General features: G+C 43.7%; 1 protein-coding gene across 2 annotated transcripts in view; it reads right to left on the bottom strand.

Annotated features, from left to right (window-relative positions):
- Nucleotides 1-16,752, bottom strand: part of SRGAP3 (SLIT-ROBO Rho GTPase activating protein 3) — a 221,875-nt gene that overhangs the window by 25,073 nt on the left and 180,050 nt on the right. Inside the window, exons 7-12 of one of the 2 annotated variants that reach the window (XM_032784222.2) lie at nt 14,021-14,242; nt 13,579-13,680; nt 13,100-13,297; nt 11,297-11,381; nt 6,442-6,469; nt 1,579-1,681 (exon numbers count right to left, since the gene is read on the bottom strand). In XM_032784222.2, coding sequence (XP_032640113.1) covers nt 1,579-1,681; nt 6,442-6,469; nt 11,297-11,381; nt 13,100-13,297; nt 13,579-13,680; nt 14,021-14,242 — 738 coding nt within the window. The remainder of the gene's footprint in view (nt 1-1,578; nt 1,682-6,441; nt 6,470-11,296; nt 11,382-13,099; nt 13,298-13,578; nt 13,681-14,020; nt 14,243-16,752) is intronic. The other variant, XM_032784223.2, reaches the window with a different exon arrangement.

Raw genomic sequence — 16,752 nt, 5'->3', positions numbered from 1 at the left:
CTTGGGGAATACAGGGGAAAGACTTTCAAAGATCTGTACTATTATTCTTATACTATGCAGTTTATTCGGACTGAAAGGGCCACTTGGATTCTGAGTTATATGCATGATGAAGGGTCACATTCTGCTCCTAGTTTCACTGATATCAACCAAATTAATCTGGATTGATACCGCTGTAATTTAAAAACAATCTGATCCAAAAAGTTATCCAAGATGCATCCTTTGCACTGCGAGAGCAACTTAGATCTTTTCAAAGAGTTCACAGGCCACTGAGCCAAAGCTGCTACTGCTCTTCGAGAAACCGTTTGCTCCTGTAATGGAAGAGTAATAAAAGGGAAACACTGAAATTCTTCTCCCATGTATTGCTTATAGTATTTGTTTTCTACAGCCCCCAGTTCACAAAGCATTTAAGCAGATGACTGGAATTAAGCACCAGCTTAAATGTTTTGCCAAATAAGGATGGACTGCGGACTCAGGGTCTATGGTGACACAAGCCCATTACTTCTATTTGAGCCGTTCTTCCATTCCCCAGCCTGTGTTAGAGTAAAACACCTTACAAGAGGAGGATCATCCGCTCTGCCAGCGCTGGATTTGACTGGAGGGCATCAGCACCTTTCCATATTGGCATTGACTCTAATTGACTTTTTTGGGGGGGAGGAGGGTGTTAAGAAAAGCATAGAATATGTAATCCTCCCACTCAGCTCCCTCTAAACAAAACATTTCAGCAGAAGTCTGCTTTGCTAACATTCCCTACAACAGGGAGGCAATTTGTGAGAGTTTATGAATCATTTTATCTTCTCCTGTAGCCATGAAAACAGGAGATAAAATGTTCTGATTTTTTTAAAGTTTCTAATCAGACATTGCTCAGGGAATCCTCCTCGAAGGACAATATTTTTTTGTGAGGTTGCTTCACCCCTGCTCGACACTCCTCTTAAAAATAAAAGTCTAGGTGTTTGCACAATATATATATATATATATATATATATATATATATATATATATATATATATATATATATTTATACATACACACACACACACATACACACACACACATATATAGTGCTATCTTTCCTTCCTCAGACACAAAAGACCCCATCAGTGGAACACCAGGATCTTTGGAGATTTTCTTTATTTTCTGCTGCTTGATCTTCTGCAAGTCTCTTTCTATGACAGGTGGGAGTAATACTGTTTACTTTCAGGGTGTTCATATAACAGCAACTTAGAAAGCCAACACAGCTACCCCTGTTGTGATAAGATATGGCACATTGCAATTAACCTGCTGACAGGCAAGAATGACATGGTGACTCCACACTGTTCCACAAGGGTCATTACCATTATCTCATCCCTCCCAGTCGGTGTGGACAGTACCGTGACAAGTAATGTAATGAATGCACCATGGGTGAGAACAGATATGGAAGGAAATCTTCACTGAGGCAGAGAGCATACTAGCCATGTTAACAGTGTGCACAGTGGATAGGAAGGACCAGGTCCAAAAGAGGAAATGAGTTAGCAATTAGGATAGAAAAACCACCATTACATTCATAGCGTTCATAGACTCTCACTGTCAGCCAGCAAGTACCTTAATGAACGTTTCCATATTGCCGTTAAAGAGTTTATGATTATAGACTGAGAGAGGCCTAGGTCTCCTCATTTTCTGTGGTTTAGGGGGAAGACATGGGGGCCTGGGAGAAATGGAACAAAACAAAAAAATCAAAACACCAACATAAATACATTGACAGGGAAAGCTCTCAAAGGCTATGGCGGATTGGTGGGCAGGAGGGAGGAGGGGGGATCCCTCTGTGAGGGCTAGTCCACTGGCTCCAAACAGATGCTGACTGTTCCCCCCGCAAGCATCTTCCTACCAAGATTGATGCTGCATCCCCACTTACTGAGAGTTACTTAAATCAAGTCACAGAGCTTTACCCATTATGCCCACATTGTTTGGGAATCCACACAACACTGACTATATCTCGATGTCCCGGGCCAGGGCCAGGGCTCAGCGTAAAACCTCACATGGGTTTTCTAGGGTAGACTCTCGATTATTTCAAAGCCCTAGCTAAGCGTCTGGAGGGGGAAATCCTTGTGTGTGCTGACAGACTTTGGATATACGGTTTAGGCCTCAATCTTGTGATGGACCCCAGGGAACTATGCGGGGGAGAGCTTTTCTGTGGGCAGCTCATTGCAAAATCGGGGCCTTACACTGCAAGCTGTTGGAGGCAGGGTCCGTGTCTTCCCACTGGCCTGTACATCACCTAACGCCTGGTCAGCGCAGCCCATTACCCTCCATGATCTCCCAAAGTTGTCCAGCAATGCCACATGATATCATCACCAGCAGAGTAGCTGCAATTAGACAACTTTAACAGGACGTTGCTATGAGGCTCAATGCACAACTCTGACAAGCTACTAGTGGTCCATCATAAGACATACCCCTCTCAGGAAATTAAAAGCTGTGCACTGGGGTGACTAGCCAGGATCTTAATAAATGATGGACTATTAGCAATCTTTTTCTCCTGCCACACATAGAACCTGTCACCTCCATGCCAGAAAATAATACAGCTGCTTAGTATTTCTGGTCAAGATCTTGTCTATCACCTCTGATAAGCTGTGGTTTGTTTTTCACTCTCCAAGACAACAGCATGTGTCACAGTCCCTGCTTGGTATTTGGGCTAGAAGCAGGGGTGACATTTTTACAGAAGTAAAGGCCAGCGTTGACCCTTTGCTAGGTTTTAACTTTTTCCTGCCACTTACGCCAGTTCATCACACTGTTCTCCTGAGAGAGCTCTCAGAGCAGCTGAAAAGTTCAATCCATTCACTGGCAGACCCCAATTCCACCAATGCTAACCTACCGAAAACACTCGGGGCAAAACTGTTTATTCCCAAACAAATCTCATCCTAGTGTTGGGAACTCAGCAATTAGGAGGAAAGTGGTGACACCTCCAAAGACCCCACAGCTAACTTTTAGTTGTAAGATTACAATCACAACTATTCACAGGGACAGTGTCTAGGCTGGTGAACTTAGGCCCAAAATTTGCAAATAGCTGTAAGAAAAAAATGCAGGTCAAAGTTCCTGGGTTTTGTCATTTTGTTTCCTTCAAAACTGATGCTTCAATGTAGTTTTTAAATTTTAAAAGTCAGGACAGCCCCCAGCCACTCCATGCAACCCTGCAGAGGCCAGCACTCATGCACAACAGAGCAGTAACAAGCTGAAGTGCACAACTCAGCCCCTATAACAACCCGTTGGCAACAAACCAAACTGAGTGTAGAACGGTGGGAAAAAATGGTAAAAAAACCCCAAACCCACCATATTTAGGGCTCTGTCTTTGTCACAATGACTTCCTTTTGTTTCAAATTCCCAGTGGGTTTGTCTAAACAGTGAGATTTTTTAAAAATAAATCACAAAAAGTAGTTCAAGTCCACAATGGTCAAGTAAAGGGAGCATCTGATAAACAGCAGGGAAGTGTCAGGGCATCCTAAGCGGCAGGTACGTGAAGGAGGAATTTGAAGTGAAGCAACTGTTGGTCCTGATTCTGGTCCCTCACTTACTATTACTGTGGGAATCACAGTGGTGCTTACAGGCCCCGACAGCAGCACCCATTATTCCAGGCACTGTACAAACATTGAGTAAGAGACAGTCCCCGACCTGAAAACTTACTGGTTAAAAATAGACTAAGGGTGAGAGAGGAAACAGAGGCACATAAAAGTGACTCAGCCAAATCACATAGCAGAGAACTTACAACAGGCCCCAGGTCTCCCAAGTCCCAGGAAGCGCCCCATCCACTTACACCAGGGCAATTACAAGCAACTCCACAAAGTCAATACACTTTCATAGGAGCAGAATTGGGCCCCCTGCCTTTAAGCTGGAATGGCTGTCAAGTGATGCTAGCTTCTGCCCTATGATCTGCTAATGTTTGGACCTGGTTTTCAGAGGCAATGAGCTCCTGCAGCCCCATCTGACTTCACTGGAGATTGTGCTCAACACCCCTGGACATGTAGCCCATGAAAGCACAGGAGGATTATTTCAGTGCACTGGGTGGAGATTTAGCCAGCTGGTTCTTATTGACATTATTCAGAATGTGACTATATCTTCTAAAATTCAAGTCTTCAGAACTCAAATATCTAGACCTTTCAGGAGAAAAATGGCATGAAGTCCTACTGTCATGATTCCACTCTACCTTCATCCTCACTGCCACAAAATGATATGGATGTTTGTACTGTGAAACATCACAGGAGGGGATTTTAATGAGTCTGGCTAAAATCAGTGCAAAGAGCCTTCCTGCAAAAGTACTAAAGAGCTGAGCTGAACCAACAAGAACAATTTACAAACAACTCTAAACGTTAAAGGTGACAGAGCCATGATCCACATAAATCGGGTGCCTTTAATTAAAAGAAACAATTTTGACTCCAGGCACTTTTGCTGCTTATAGCCATTCCTTCAACTGACAATTCAGGAGCAGAAATCATTACAGTGCAGCGAAGAGTCCATCCAACTCTCAGTTAGATGACTGTGATATAAACCACAGAGATCGAGGATGTTTGTTGCTCTATAATTTCCTCTAGCTGGGTGAGGCCCTGAAGGAAAAAGATTGTGGCATTCTGGCCTCCAGCTGGATTTAGTCGGAAGGCCATTCTGACAGTGCTTATAGTGCTGCCTCAGGAGGAACAGATTCTTCTCTTTTGTTTCTTTATGTGATGCACAAGCTAATTCAGGGACAAAAAAACAACAAAAGCAGCAGAGTGCTGTGTTGTCATCCCTCACTCATGAGTCTTAGTTATTCGTTACCCGGATTATTTTGGCCTGTGATACTGTCCCAGTTGCTTCCGCCCCAATAAGGAAGCTCCTGAAGAGCAAAGTTTAGGTACAGTTTTTGGTCTTCCTTTAGTTACTCTGGTGTCCCCTTCACCAATCAATCAGTCCTTTACCAAAGCACCTTTTCATCCAAATGATCACAAAGTGCCTTGCAGGCTGTATTGCTACCACTGAAATGCAATCTCATCTGGGCTGGAACATGGCATCATTAGAGACAATGCTGTACACAATAACTGGCTTTATCACTCTGTCTGCCATCAGCCAACTATAGTTCCAACTAGGAGAGGTAATCAGAGGCTCCTGGGATAGCTGGTAGCCTTGGAAGAAACCGGGAAGGACCTGGAAGTATGACTCTTGCAGAATCAGCTATCCAGGACCTGCAACAAGCTGGTTAGCAGGCAGCTGAGCAGATGCCTCTTGCCTCCATTGGATCTTGGGAGATATGCAGACTGGAAAAGTTGACCCAGGTACCTCTTACACAGCAGATAACCCTGATGTAAGAATTCTTCAAATTCACAGAGCTTTCAGTTCCCACCATGGGTTATTCCTGCTTAGGGGAGAAGGGAACCTCTGTGTTCTCATGTGATTGGCCCCGGCCACGTCTGTTTAGAATCCTGGTCAGTTCTCAGCCTTGCTGATGTTTTAAGGCATGTTAATTCCAGCAGGATGCCTCTATTTCCAGCCAGCTGGAAAGGCCCAAGGCACCCCGAATAGGTGAAGAGAGAGCTCCATAGAACGCTAGTGGGGCTGTTTTTCTGTCTGGAAATGCAGCCACAGCAGCCAGCATGTTTCAGCATTTATAAGATCAAATGTTTCTGCTGGTATTGAAAACTTTATGAAAAACTGAAACAGGGCTATGAAAAGATAATGAGAGGTTTCTACAAGCTGTGGAGAGGGGTCTGGCAGCTCCACTGACCCACATCCTATTGTTATAAATCCTACAAATTCATAGCAAGCTGCTAAAGCTAAACTCAATGGCTTTGTGTACCGAGCATTTGGAAAATGCAATGGAAAAGGCCCCTCCCTCCTACATGTACTCTCAGCTCCATCAATTGCTTCATTTGGATGGAAAATTGTGGGGTGCACCAGCATTTTCCGTACCGCCCGTTAAAAGGGCTGGACCTGGGGTGGTCACCCCAGCATCACCTGGAGTCCCATGCAGCACGTCCAGCCCTTGCTTGAACAGTGGGTGGACAGGGAGGGGCTGGAGACTGGGTTGGGAGGGTTGACACCCATGTGTTGTGCAGTCCTAAAGCTGGCTATGAATACAGCACAACTTCAGATACGTTTATTGAGACACTGCAATGCACCGTGCTGACACAGCACTTCCAGGCACTTCAGAACTAGTCAGCTGGAAATTACACTGCAGCAAAACAAGGGCCTGTTTGTCATCATTCTAATTAATCCACTGAGAGAATGCAGCACAGGAGCAGGCCACTGATGTGGGGAGCTGGGTTTCAGCCTCTCCCCTGTTGCACAGCATAGCCCAGCACAGGGCAGCTGGAGGATTATAAACCCAGTGTGCTGTGCCAATAAACAACACATCAAGCCATGTCTTCCGTTGGGTCTTGCTCCCTCGGAAAAAGTGAGTCAGCCCCCTCCCCAAGCGGGTAAAGCAGACCAAACCCTTCTTACCTGGTTGTGCCACATTCAGCTCTTTCACCTAGAAAGAAAAATTGCACATGAATTTCCATCTCATTTTCACATCAGTGCCAAGGACGTGGGCTGTTTAAACACACACACACACAGTCAGTTAATTGCTTGTGACAGGTGAGAAACTGAATATGCCTGTATGGTATGGAAGATTTCTAGCTTGTTGCTATGTTACCCCACTAACAACTTCTTCACTGAAAGAAGTTTTACAAGTCAGGGTCCCCAACCTGTGAGGGAGGGAATCTCCTCACCATCCACTAATCTCAATGGTTTATTTGCAGGATTGATCCCAGAGATAGTATTGTGTGTCTTTTTGCCTCTCGTAAAAACCAACTAGATCCTCAGCTGGTGTAAATCAGTGCAGGTCCATTCCTACCAGTGCCGCGATAATGATTTACACCAGCCGAGAAACTGACCCTTGTGTCTGATTATCATACCAAACCAAATAGGAAAGCAGTATTGTGACAAGGACTGTTGCCCCTGGGAGTGAGCTGAGATTATCCCACTGCCTCATGGAGGGCCACTAATAGCATCTTAATACAGTGGAGTATTCCAGTAACTCAGCTTTTCCTAAGAGATAAAAGACCATCTAATCATATCCAGGCAGACTCTATTCTGGCTGTCAATATTCTTATTCCCTTCATGTATTTATGGTGCTCAGATTTTATATAAATGGCAGCATATCACTGAGAAGATCTATTCATTTTTATAAGTTTATGTCATTCAACAGATAAATTGTAAACTAATTTCGCATGCTGTTTGTGCCTTTCCGCAAAGACCTGGAAAGCTGATTTCCTCTTTATTTTGTATGGCACATAAAAGGAAACGTTCAAGTTCACATCCTCGCTGCTGTCTACACACTGTCCTGAGCGACACTGTTCAATCACAGAAGTTCAAACACCATCTCTGCTTGTGCAACGGCCACCATCTTGGCCATCAAGCCTGTAACTGAAGTGGGGACTTCCACAGATAAAAGCATGAGCTGCTACAGCTTGAGCTAACAAGCCTAGGCTCTCTAGCTGGGGCTGTAACAGACTCATATCCCCAACAGATTGGATGCAGAGAGGGACCGGTAACACACACTCACCAGGGAGTTATACTTACAACTCACAAAACTCTCTTCTCCCACCTGAACCTCTCCTGCACTGTGCAGACTCACATGACCATCTCTCTCACATCTCTTTCCAGATATGTCTGAAACTCAACATCATGAAAAAGCTCTCCTCTTCATCTCACTTCTGCTGGACAGCTGGCCATTCAGCCATCCTTTCCCAGACCTGCCACCTCTATGGCATTTTTTACTCCAACCTCGCCTTCTCCTCCAGTACGAAAGCTGTTGAAAAATCTCACTGGTTTTCCTCTAAAAATATTATACCCCATGATAATGTGACATTAAAGTGGTACAATAAAATCAAGGAGAGTCAGCAAATGCAAAAGTTAAGGTCCCTGCAGCAAATAATTTCCTACTTTTGAGCAAAAAATACAGTGTTTTGAAAATGCTAAATTTTCTTCAGATAAAAATCAGGTCACATTGAAATGTGCCATTTTAAATATCCAGTGTGAAAATGGCCATTTAGTGGATTTTTTGCAGAAAGTCTAAACGTTGGAATCACCTGAAAGCTTGCATTGAAATGCTCAACATTTTCATGTGAAATTTTGTGACAAACCTGTGGCTTTTTTCACATAGCTCTTAGGGAACAGAAATTAAATTTAAACTGACTCTTTGCAACCTTAACTATAGTTCTCTCTCCTAAGCACTGCCATAGTTTTTCTAGTTATAGGAACAATGATTAGCAATGCATCATCAGGAGTCCAATCATTTTACCCACTGATTTATGGTACCATCTTAGTACTATCAAGGGACAGGCCTGTTCTCTGCATTAAGAGCTGAGCTATGGGAAGAGCCCAGATGGGTCAGATTACTACTAACCCTTTATAATAACAATATATGGAGATATACCTATCTCATAGAATTGGAAGGGACCCTGAAAGATCATTGAGTCCAGTCCCTGCCTTCCCTAGCAGAACCAAGTACTGTCTCTGACAGTTCCCCCCCCATCCATAAATGGCCCCCTCAAGGATTGAGCTCACAACCCTGGGTTTAGCAGGCCAATGCTCAAACCACTGAGCTATCCCTCCCCTTTACTCCACCTACCCCTTCCTCCTCCAAAATATCAAAGCCTGAATTTGGAAACAGCTGGGAGCTCTGCCTGGCAATGTGCAGTGATTGACTAAATCTAATGAGATACCTACCCAAGTTCATTTGAAATATGGGACTACCCCAATAAGAATGTAGAACAGACAGCTATTGTTCTGCTACTGAAGTGTGTTAGTGGGCTATCGAGAGTACTGAGAATTCTAGGAGAGGAAAGTATTTTCATAGAGCCCTAGGAGTCCACCATGACAGTTTTCTTACGCTAAAATTTTATTCTTCAGATGCAGTGCTGTTTAAGGGACATACTGCATGCAATAAATCACAGAATCTAAGGGAAAAGTAGGTTTTAAAGCTAAAAACACTCGGAGGAGAAAATGTTTGGGATAAAAGACAACAAAAGCTAATTAATTTTTATTACATTAAGATCAGCAGCATGCTTATTGTAATACTAAAATGAGATTGGAGACAGCTGATCCTTTAAACTTTAAAAATAAGTATCCTCTCTCCCATTGTGGAACAACTATCCAGGGCTATAAACCATCTCAGTCTTCTGCAAACTGGGCAGAATACACAAAAAATATATACTGTTCCCACAGAGCTAAAAATCCCTGGGTTAGGGATCAATGAGAGAAAAGCGTCTCTATTCAGGACAGCACTTAAGCAGCTACTTAACTTAAAGCATGTGCTTAAGCCTTATCCTGGATAGGGACAGACTTAGGCATGTGCTTTAAGATCTTTCCTCAATCGCACCTTAAACCTAACAAAACTGTGGCTAAGGGATGACAGAGACCCCTACACAGAGAGTGGAGAATCACACTGTAGACCACAAGTCCAAGGTGGTATAAGAGGTTTGTAACAGGTCAACAATGTTTGCCCGAAACACCCTCTTGTGTTAGCAGCTAGACGAAACACCCTGATCTTTAAGTAGGTGGGAAAGGGTTAAGTGGGTTTTCCCCAACTCACTGAGACAGGTGACTATCTGCATAAAGGCAGGTGGAAATGGCTGTCTGGCAGGATTGGATCAGTCCTGAAGGAGGAACTGTAGCAGCAGCCAAGACTGGGGATGGGGACAAGGTGTGAGCTGACCGTTACAGGGTCTCATTGTTTTGTAAATAAAGCCATGCCCCAGGGAGGGGATGAATTTGCAGTTTACTCAGTGCAGGGACTAAGTTCAGATCTATTGCTTGGATAGCTGAAATACTCTACTATTCAGCCTGCAGATACCCTTCAAGTTCCCAGCGTCCTTATGTAGTCATGTGAACGTGAATGTACACAGAGGGCATGTGTGGGCCATGAGCATCTCCTCTGCCAATCAGAAACGAGGAGTCCCCTTGTGTTCTAAAGCTCAGCAACTCTACAAAGCTAATGAAGTCTTCCTTTCTGAACAATATCATTGATGCTCCTGGGAAGCCCCAACTGGCTTCTCAGGAGGCTATATTTCCTTCCAGTGGAATCTTTCACTAAGACCAGGCCCCTACAATTAAAGAAATTGAATTTATACATTAACTGAAATTAGTCTGCCTAAGATATTAACTGCGGTGAAATCATTTGTAATTCAATAATACAGACCATCAGGAATGCATATTACCCCAGGTTATCCTAGTCCTAGTGAATATAATAGAGGTTCCTACTAAAAGACCTACTGAACTGACTAAAGAATAAAGATCCTGTCTACAGATTTTCTAAACCATCCTATAGAATTCTAGGGCAGGGTTAAAAGTCTCTTTTTATTCTGTTCCACAGGATGACCCACAAACCTACAGAAATCTATAGGATTTCCCATAAGGGAAGGTGCTGGGACCTCAGCACACCTCAACTTGATGTCAGCACCTGTCGTTAACCATTGCAGACTTCAATGGGAGTTGCAGGTGTTCAGCACTTCAGACTCAGAAACATTGTCAAGGATAAAAAAAAAATCATATAAATGTTCTTAAATTTCTTTATTGTACCACCATCACAACTCCCTGATTATTAAAAGTGAATTACTTTTCACCATGTGTCCTGTTTGGTTTGGTTTTCTTCATTTCACTTGCTTGGAAAGTGAAACTAGAACAGAAGGTTAACCACTATGTGTTTCCAGTCAGGTTCACTGCCAAGTCTCCATGCTTAGCACAGAGCTGCTGCTGCAGCTGGCTTTGGATCTCCAGCGCTGCAGGGAATTTAATTTAAAATTACATTTCTGCAAGCATTTCAATTCATATCAGTGCTCGTAAAAATGTTTATTGTACAAAACCTAATCTGGAAGCCTAACGTATTTGAAAAATGACCCTTTAATTGCCAATGAAAGCAGTGAAGTATACAGCATCCCTGTTAAAATAGCTTCCACTGGGTTTGGGTTTGTGCAGTTAACCCCTTGGTTGCTGCTGGAGAAAGCATGATTGGGTATAACTGTAATTCTGGACTAAATCCTTGCAGGCACCCACTGGCAGTGTAAGCAGCAATAATGCAGCCTAACATTTACGTTTTGAATTCACAGTCTACTCTCGGTCACAAATAAAGGTGATTGGGTCTAGAATATTTTTGCATGTCTTCTGTTAACCTTAGCAGAAGCAACTCATTGCAGAGGCTAGCATTTACCCAGGGAAAGGAAAGTAGCAGGTGAGATTTGAAAAGTTCAAGGTCTGGTTTGAAATCTTGATGTGAGATGCAAGGTTTCTCTCTGGACCTTACCCTAGGACTCACCTTCTCCAAGAGTCTGCTTCAGTAAGTCATGTTTAGCCTGGAGCTTGGTGATAAGGTTACTGCCATTCAAATACTCTTTAAATTTCTGGAAAAAAAACCCCCACAAACACAAATACAACATGAGTAAGGCCTCTTGGTGAAAATGTTTTCTAACTGATATACATTTTTGCCTACGGGATTGCTGTAAGGGGATGCAGCAAGAGCGTCTGTTAGGCTCTAATAAACCAGACTTCAGTTACATACACAAAAGTGAGCCAAGGATGGGTTAAAATTTGCTCTTTCCACTACTCAAATGGCAGTACTGTTGATCTTATTAGCCCAGAATTCTTTGTGTTGTGCCATGTGCTTGAGGTCAGGGCTTTGGAACACAAGGAACCCCAAAAGAAAACAGTTCAAAGAAAGCCTTCCTTTGTCAGGCTTCTGGGAATGGCCCCAATAAGCAATGAGCTTTTGCTTCCAGAGACAGGGCTCTGCCTTTGTGCAAACAGCGATAAGGAAGGGAGAATTCCCAGGACATGAGACCTTCCTGGCTTGGGAGATCAGATACTTATGCTAAGCAGCTAGTCTCATTCAATGCATAACATTCCTATTTTATTTAGAGACTGCCTCATACCCAATATTGCCTTGGAGGCCAATAACTTTATACATCTCAGGAGTGGCGGAGAAAGACAGAAAATGAAAGAGACAGAGAGAACTTTTTTTTTTAAAAGGCATTTTGCAAAACACCACATCTCCTTACAAACAAAATTGCAACTAACTCTCTGAATGGGAACCATACAAAAATAATCACAGAGAAGCTGTAAGCCCTACCGCAGACATGAATGTATCATGGGACACTACAAGCCATGTCATGTTACCAACAACCTTCAATAACATGTGCCTTGTTGAGAACAGGGGACACTTCTCTTGAAGTCCTCTTATAATACTTGAAATAGAAATAATAATGAGCCTGTTCTACAGACCCTGGGATCTGCACAGTGGAAAGATGAGCAGGCCAGAATAACCGTCACCTCCATACCCAACCTATAGAGCTTGCTGCAGAAAGATGCTACAGCCCCAGGTTATGGGTATCTTCCTACAGACATCTTTCCATGGTGGAGATTACCCTTAAATTTGTTCCCAAGGCAGATGCCAGGCTGTGGCTCTTGGGCAAGGACAACACTGAAGTCCAAGAGGTAAAGCAGAGGCATGGGCTCCCCACATGGATGGCACTGGCCTCCTATTGACTCCCCAGGATGCATGTGGACCCCCTGGGATTTGGGAACCCATTGAGAGGCTTGTTCTACGTGGCCAGAGGGAGCTAATCCCATACCCTCCACAGATCAATAAGAGAGAATTCTCAAAGTGGAGACTGAGCCATGCCTGTAGGTTTTTGCTTAGGGTAGGTGGGCTGGACTGACAGTTCTGCAGAGTGACATCTTATGGGAATTGCACAGAGACCATCAAACTCATCTCACATAGACCCTGAGGTGGTAACACTATGAGACTGGGGTGGTTTCAGATCAGCAAACTAGAGTGGAAGGCATTATTGCCCATTATTGAGTCTCCCATCTCATTTCTTTAAGTCTCCTTTCATGGCTAGCTTTTAAAGTTGTTTCTTTTTTAAAGTAACACAAGGATGCATGATTGTTCCCTGCGCATTTCCCTACAGTCAAGAAGCACACATTTCAATTTCAAACAAACACAAGACAAATATTTAAACAGACCAAACTGGCTCTTGCTGTTCACTAACAAGCATTTCAAATGGGACTCAACCCAACCAATTAATGCTGCGTAGCCTAGATAGCTTGAGATGAGACTCACCGTAAAATAGAACATTTCAGTTTCCTGTTGGTTGGCTCTCCTCTTGGCAATGTTTATTTTACTCATGTAGGTCTCTGAAGCAGCTGACTTGACTGACTCAGTGGAGCGACTATGCTGGAAGGCATCTGAAACATCAAAATCTTCCACCGTCAGCATGTCCTGCAAGGTCTGCATAGTGGCATCCAGAGTTTTTCGTACCTGCAGAAATGGAGAGCAGAGTAGTTGTGAAACAAACAGGGAAAATGACATATTTTGGCCACAATAATTGGCCATCAAGCAGCTCTTATGTACTGGGCTTGATCCAATGTCCACTGAAGTCAGTTGGAGTCTTCAGAAAAGCCACCAGAAGTCTCGGCATTGTAGAAGATTCCAATCGACTGAAAGCTCTAGCACAGAATGCTGAAGGTCATGTGGCAGAGACTGTAAAGTCATTAGCACAGTCTACCAGAATAATGACCAAAGCCAGTTATTGCTCTCACCTCCTCATTCTCTATCTTGAGAGTGGCAAGTCTAGACTGCAGCTGGTGATATCGCATGAGCAGCTCCGTCTGCACAGGCTGTTGGGCGCTCACCTGACATACCTGATGGTAGTAACAAAACCAGAGAGAGGAGACAAACATTCACTGGACAAACAGGAATACTTTAAGCAATTAGATGATTCTCTTCCCAACCCCAAACTGTCTCTTTCTGGGAGGTTGGGTACCCTACCCCATCTCTAACTGGCAATGCCCTGTATCTGGGCCTAAGCAAAGCATTTATCACATAGCAGTTGAAAAGAGTTGAAAAAGGAAAGCAGCATGAACAGAAGCACAGTGACAATAGGATGGGAAAGAGGTTAAAGATCACAGACTAGGGAGGGAGGAAACTAGGACAGCTGAGGCTATGCCAAATTACTGATGCTGTTTTCTGCAGGTCCAGTACCTCATCCCCCATGTGAGGCTGGAATTCAAACTTCAGCGGAGGGCAGAAGACCTGGTTGCACATGTCCATGACTGTATGCTTGTCACTCCGTGCGTCCAGGTTGTCCACCGCGTTCTCAATGATGTCCAGGCCCTCATGGCGTGAGGTTTCTAGGTTATATTCAGCAGACAGGTATGTCCTGAATGTCCGAGCTAGGCTGGCATGGAATCCCAGATCACAACACTGAGGGAGGGGGAGAATTATTGAAGAAAGGTCACGTTCACAGACTGAGTAACTTGAGTAAAGAATTCTCACATTTAAATATCCCCTTCACCTTGAAGGGCCTCAGAGCACCATGTATGGGCACAGGAATCATTTTGCCAGCCAATGAAATGTAGCCACTTCTGGAGTAGAACACATCAGCTGTTTAATAACATAAACCAACACCAGACAGAGCAGTAGGACGTGAAGCATACAGTACGCACTCAAAGATCCTGGGGGAATTAAAGGAAATACTACCAATTACTCTCATTGGACAGTGGCCATTTCAAGCTAGAGGAGTAAATTCCAGCTCAAGGAGACATACCCCTCTAGCGCTGAATGAGCCAGCATGCTAAAAAAATAAGAGAGTGTAGCTGCAGCAGTGCAAACGGTGGGCAGGGCTAGCTGGCAAGTGCCTAGGATCTCAGACAGGTACATACTTAGGGTGGCTAGCTCCTCCTGCCATTTACACAGCTGCAGCTATGCTTAATTTTTAGTACCCTGGCTCTATCAGAGCTAGCGCAGGTATGTCTCCTCTAGCTGAGGATCACACCACCCCATTGCAAGGCAGACATACCCTAAGTTGTGCCAAGAGTGACATGGCTCAGCTGAAGGGAAGCACCTCCAAAAGTCACAGTACCCTCTACAGCCACGCTGGGATGTTGAGCAAGTGCTGACTCAGAGGGAAGCCTGTCAGCTCGTTCCTCACCAATGCCCATTCCTGCCACACCCTGCAATTTCCTGGGCCGAATTCTGATCAGGCCCAACTCTATTAACTGATCAGATTTCACAGGACAGTAGCCAGGGAGGAATAGGTCATGGGTTTCCAAGATGTGTACCCCTTGTTCACTGACTGCCTAGCTTATTTCTCCCTCCTCAGTCAATTTACTGCATCTTTCCATAAGCCCCTTCTAAGCACAGAAATGCATTCGTCAAAATTAGCTAGTAGAGATAGACATTAAAGTAAGCAGGCATTCAAACACTCCCTGTTATCCAACTCTTTCATCACAGCAATGAAGATGCTTCCATTATCCCCCTCTCTCTTACTCAAAAGGGAACAGTTTCTCATGCATAAGTGATCATTCCTCCTTGGGGAAAATGATAGAACTGAAAGCTAATTGCTGTCAAAATACTGTATATGAAAAAAAGCCCTGTTTTCAATACAATTGAGTCTTGTTTGTATGATGTATCAACAGCATTGATTCGCTGCAAAGAATGGTCAGTCACCACCTAGTAAAAATGACTTTTATGGTCTCCTCCCAATCCCTAAAGGGAGTTTTGGCTATGCCGCAAAACCACTGTGTAATTTGGGCTTGGTTGACAGACTCTACTTGAAAGGGGACCAAGTCTTGAAGAGCCTGGATGCTGTGGATCAGGGCAGAGATGCACTGGCAAAGACGGGGAGCGAAGGGACATTCCAGTTTTGGATCTCAGCCAAAATGCAGGTATGGCTGTGTGCAGACAGAGAAAGCAAGACTGGAAATGGTGGGATTGTTACATTTCAGCACTGAGTTGCATTAGCAGAGCTGTGAGGGGACTGAGCTGGAATGGACAGTCAGAAGATGTCTCAGCCCTGATGACAATGACACTTTTACAGGCCTGTGGAAGACAAGACTGAAACGGAAGGTATTGTGGGTAAAAAGATTAAGGTGCAGGAGCAGAGCTCTTTGAGGCTCTTTGGGAGAGAAGAGAGGTTGGGAGAGAAGAGAGGTTGGAGTTCAGGATAAAGGGGCACTTGCACTGTTGGGGAGCTTATACCACTCCAGGCTTTATCCCATGTGAGGAACTTCACATTCACCTGTCCCCAACACATGCATACTGTGATATGCCTACAATAATGCCCTCCCCTTAGAAAAGGACAAAATTGCTGACCCATCTTTTGTTTCATACGGCATCTAACTAATGACTGCTACTGAATTATTCTTATATAAAAGCTGTCAAAATACAATTAACATTACAAATTATAGAGGTTAAGAAGTTTTGCTGACATACGAACAAAACAGCAGCAGACGAACTTTATCACTGTTCTAGCTGTAACTGAGAAAAGCTAGAAAGCTGGAAAATCTATCAGGACAACTTACATGCCCGATATAATTAAATCATTTCTAAAATTCTCAGTGGATTAAACCCACTGTTGAAAAATAAAACTCCACACAATTTCAACATTGCTTCTATTGCATTTTCAAGCTAGGTTACACTGGCTACCAACATGGTCTCAAATTAGATCATTAATATTAAACAACCACTTGGTCATGACTAGAGTTGGGACCAAGCCAATAATGACAAGAGTTTGGTGAATTTTATTATGTGTGTATGTGTGTGTGTGTGTATATATATATAAACGTATGAGGGGACTGTGGATGGACAAAAGACCTACATCCACACTTACTGAGAAACAGCTAGTTACCCAACGCTTCAACATAGTAAAGAGGAAGCTGCTTTCACAGCTTGAGATAGACCAACTCCACATTACATCCCAGACTCAAGAAGAC

Source organism: Chelonoidis abingdonii, chromosome 17 (assembly GCF_003597395.2).
Source record: "Chelonoidis abingdonii isolate Lonesome George chromosome 17, CheloAbing_2.0, whole genome shotgun sequence".
Lineage (NCBI taxonomy): Eukaryota > Metazoa > Chordata > Testudines > Testudinidae > Chelonoidis > Chelonoidis abingdonii.
The sequence above is the reverse complement of the archived record's forward strand: the minus strand, read 5'-3'. Positions and strand labels throughout refer to the sequence as shown.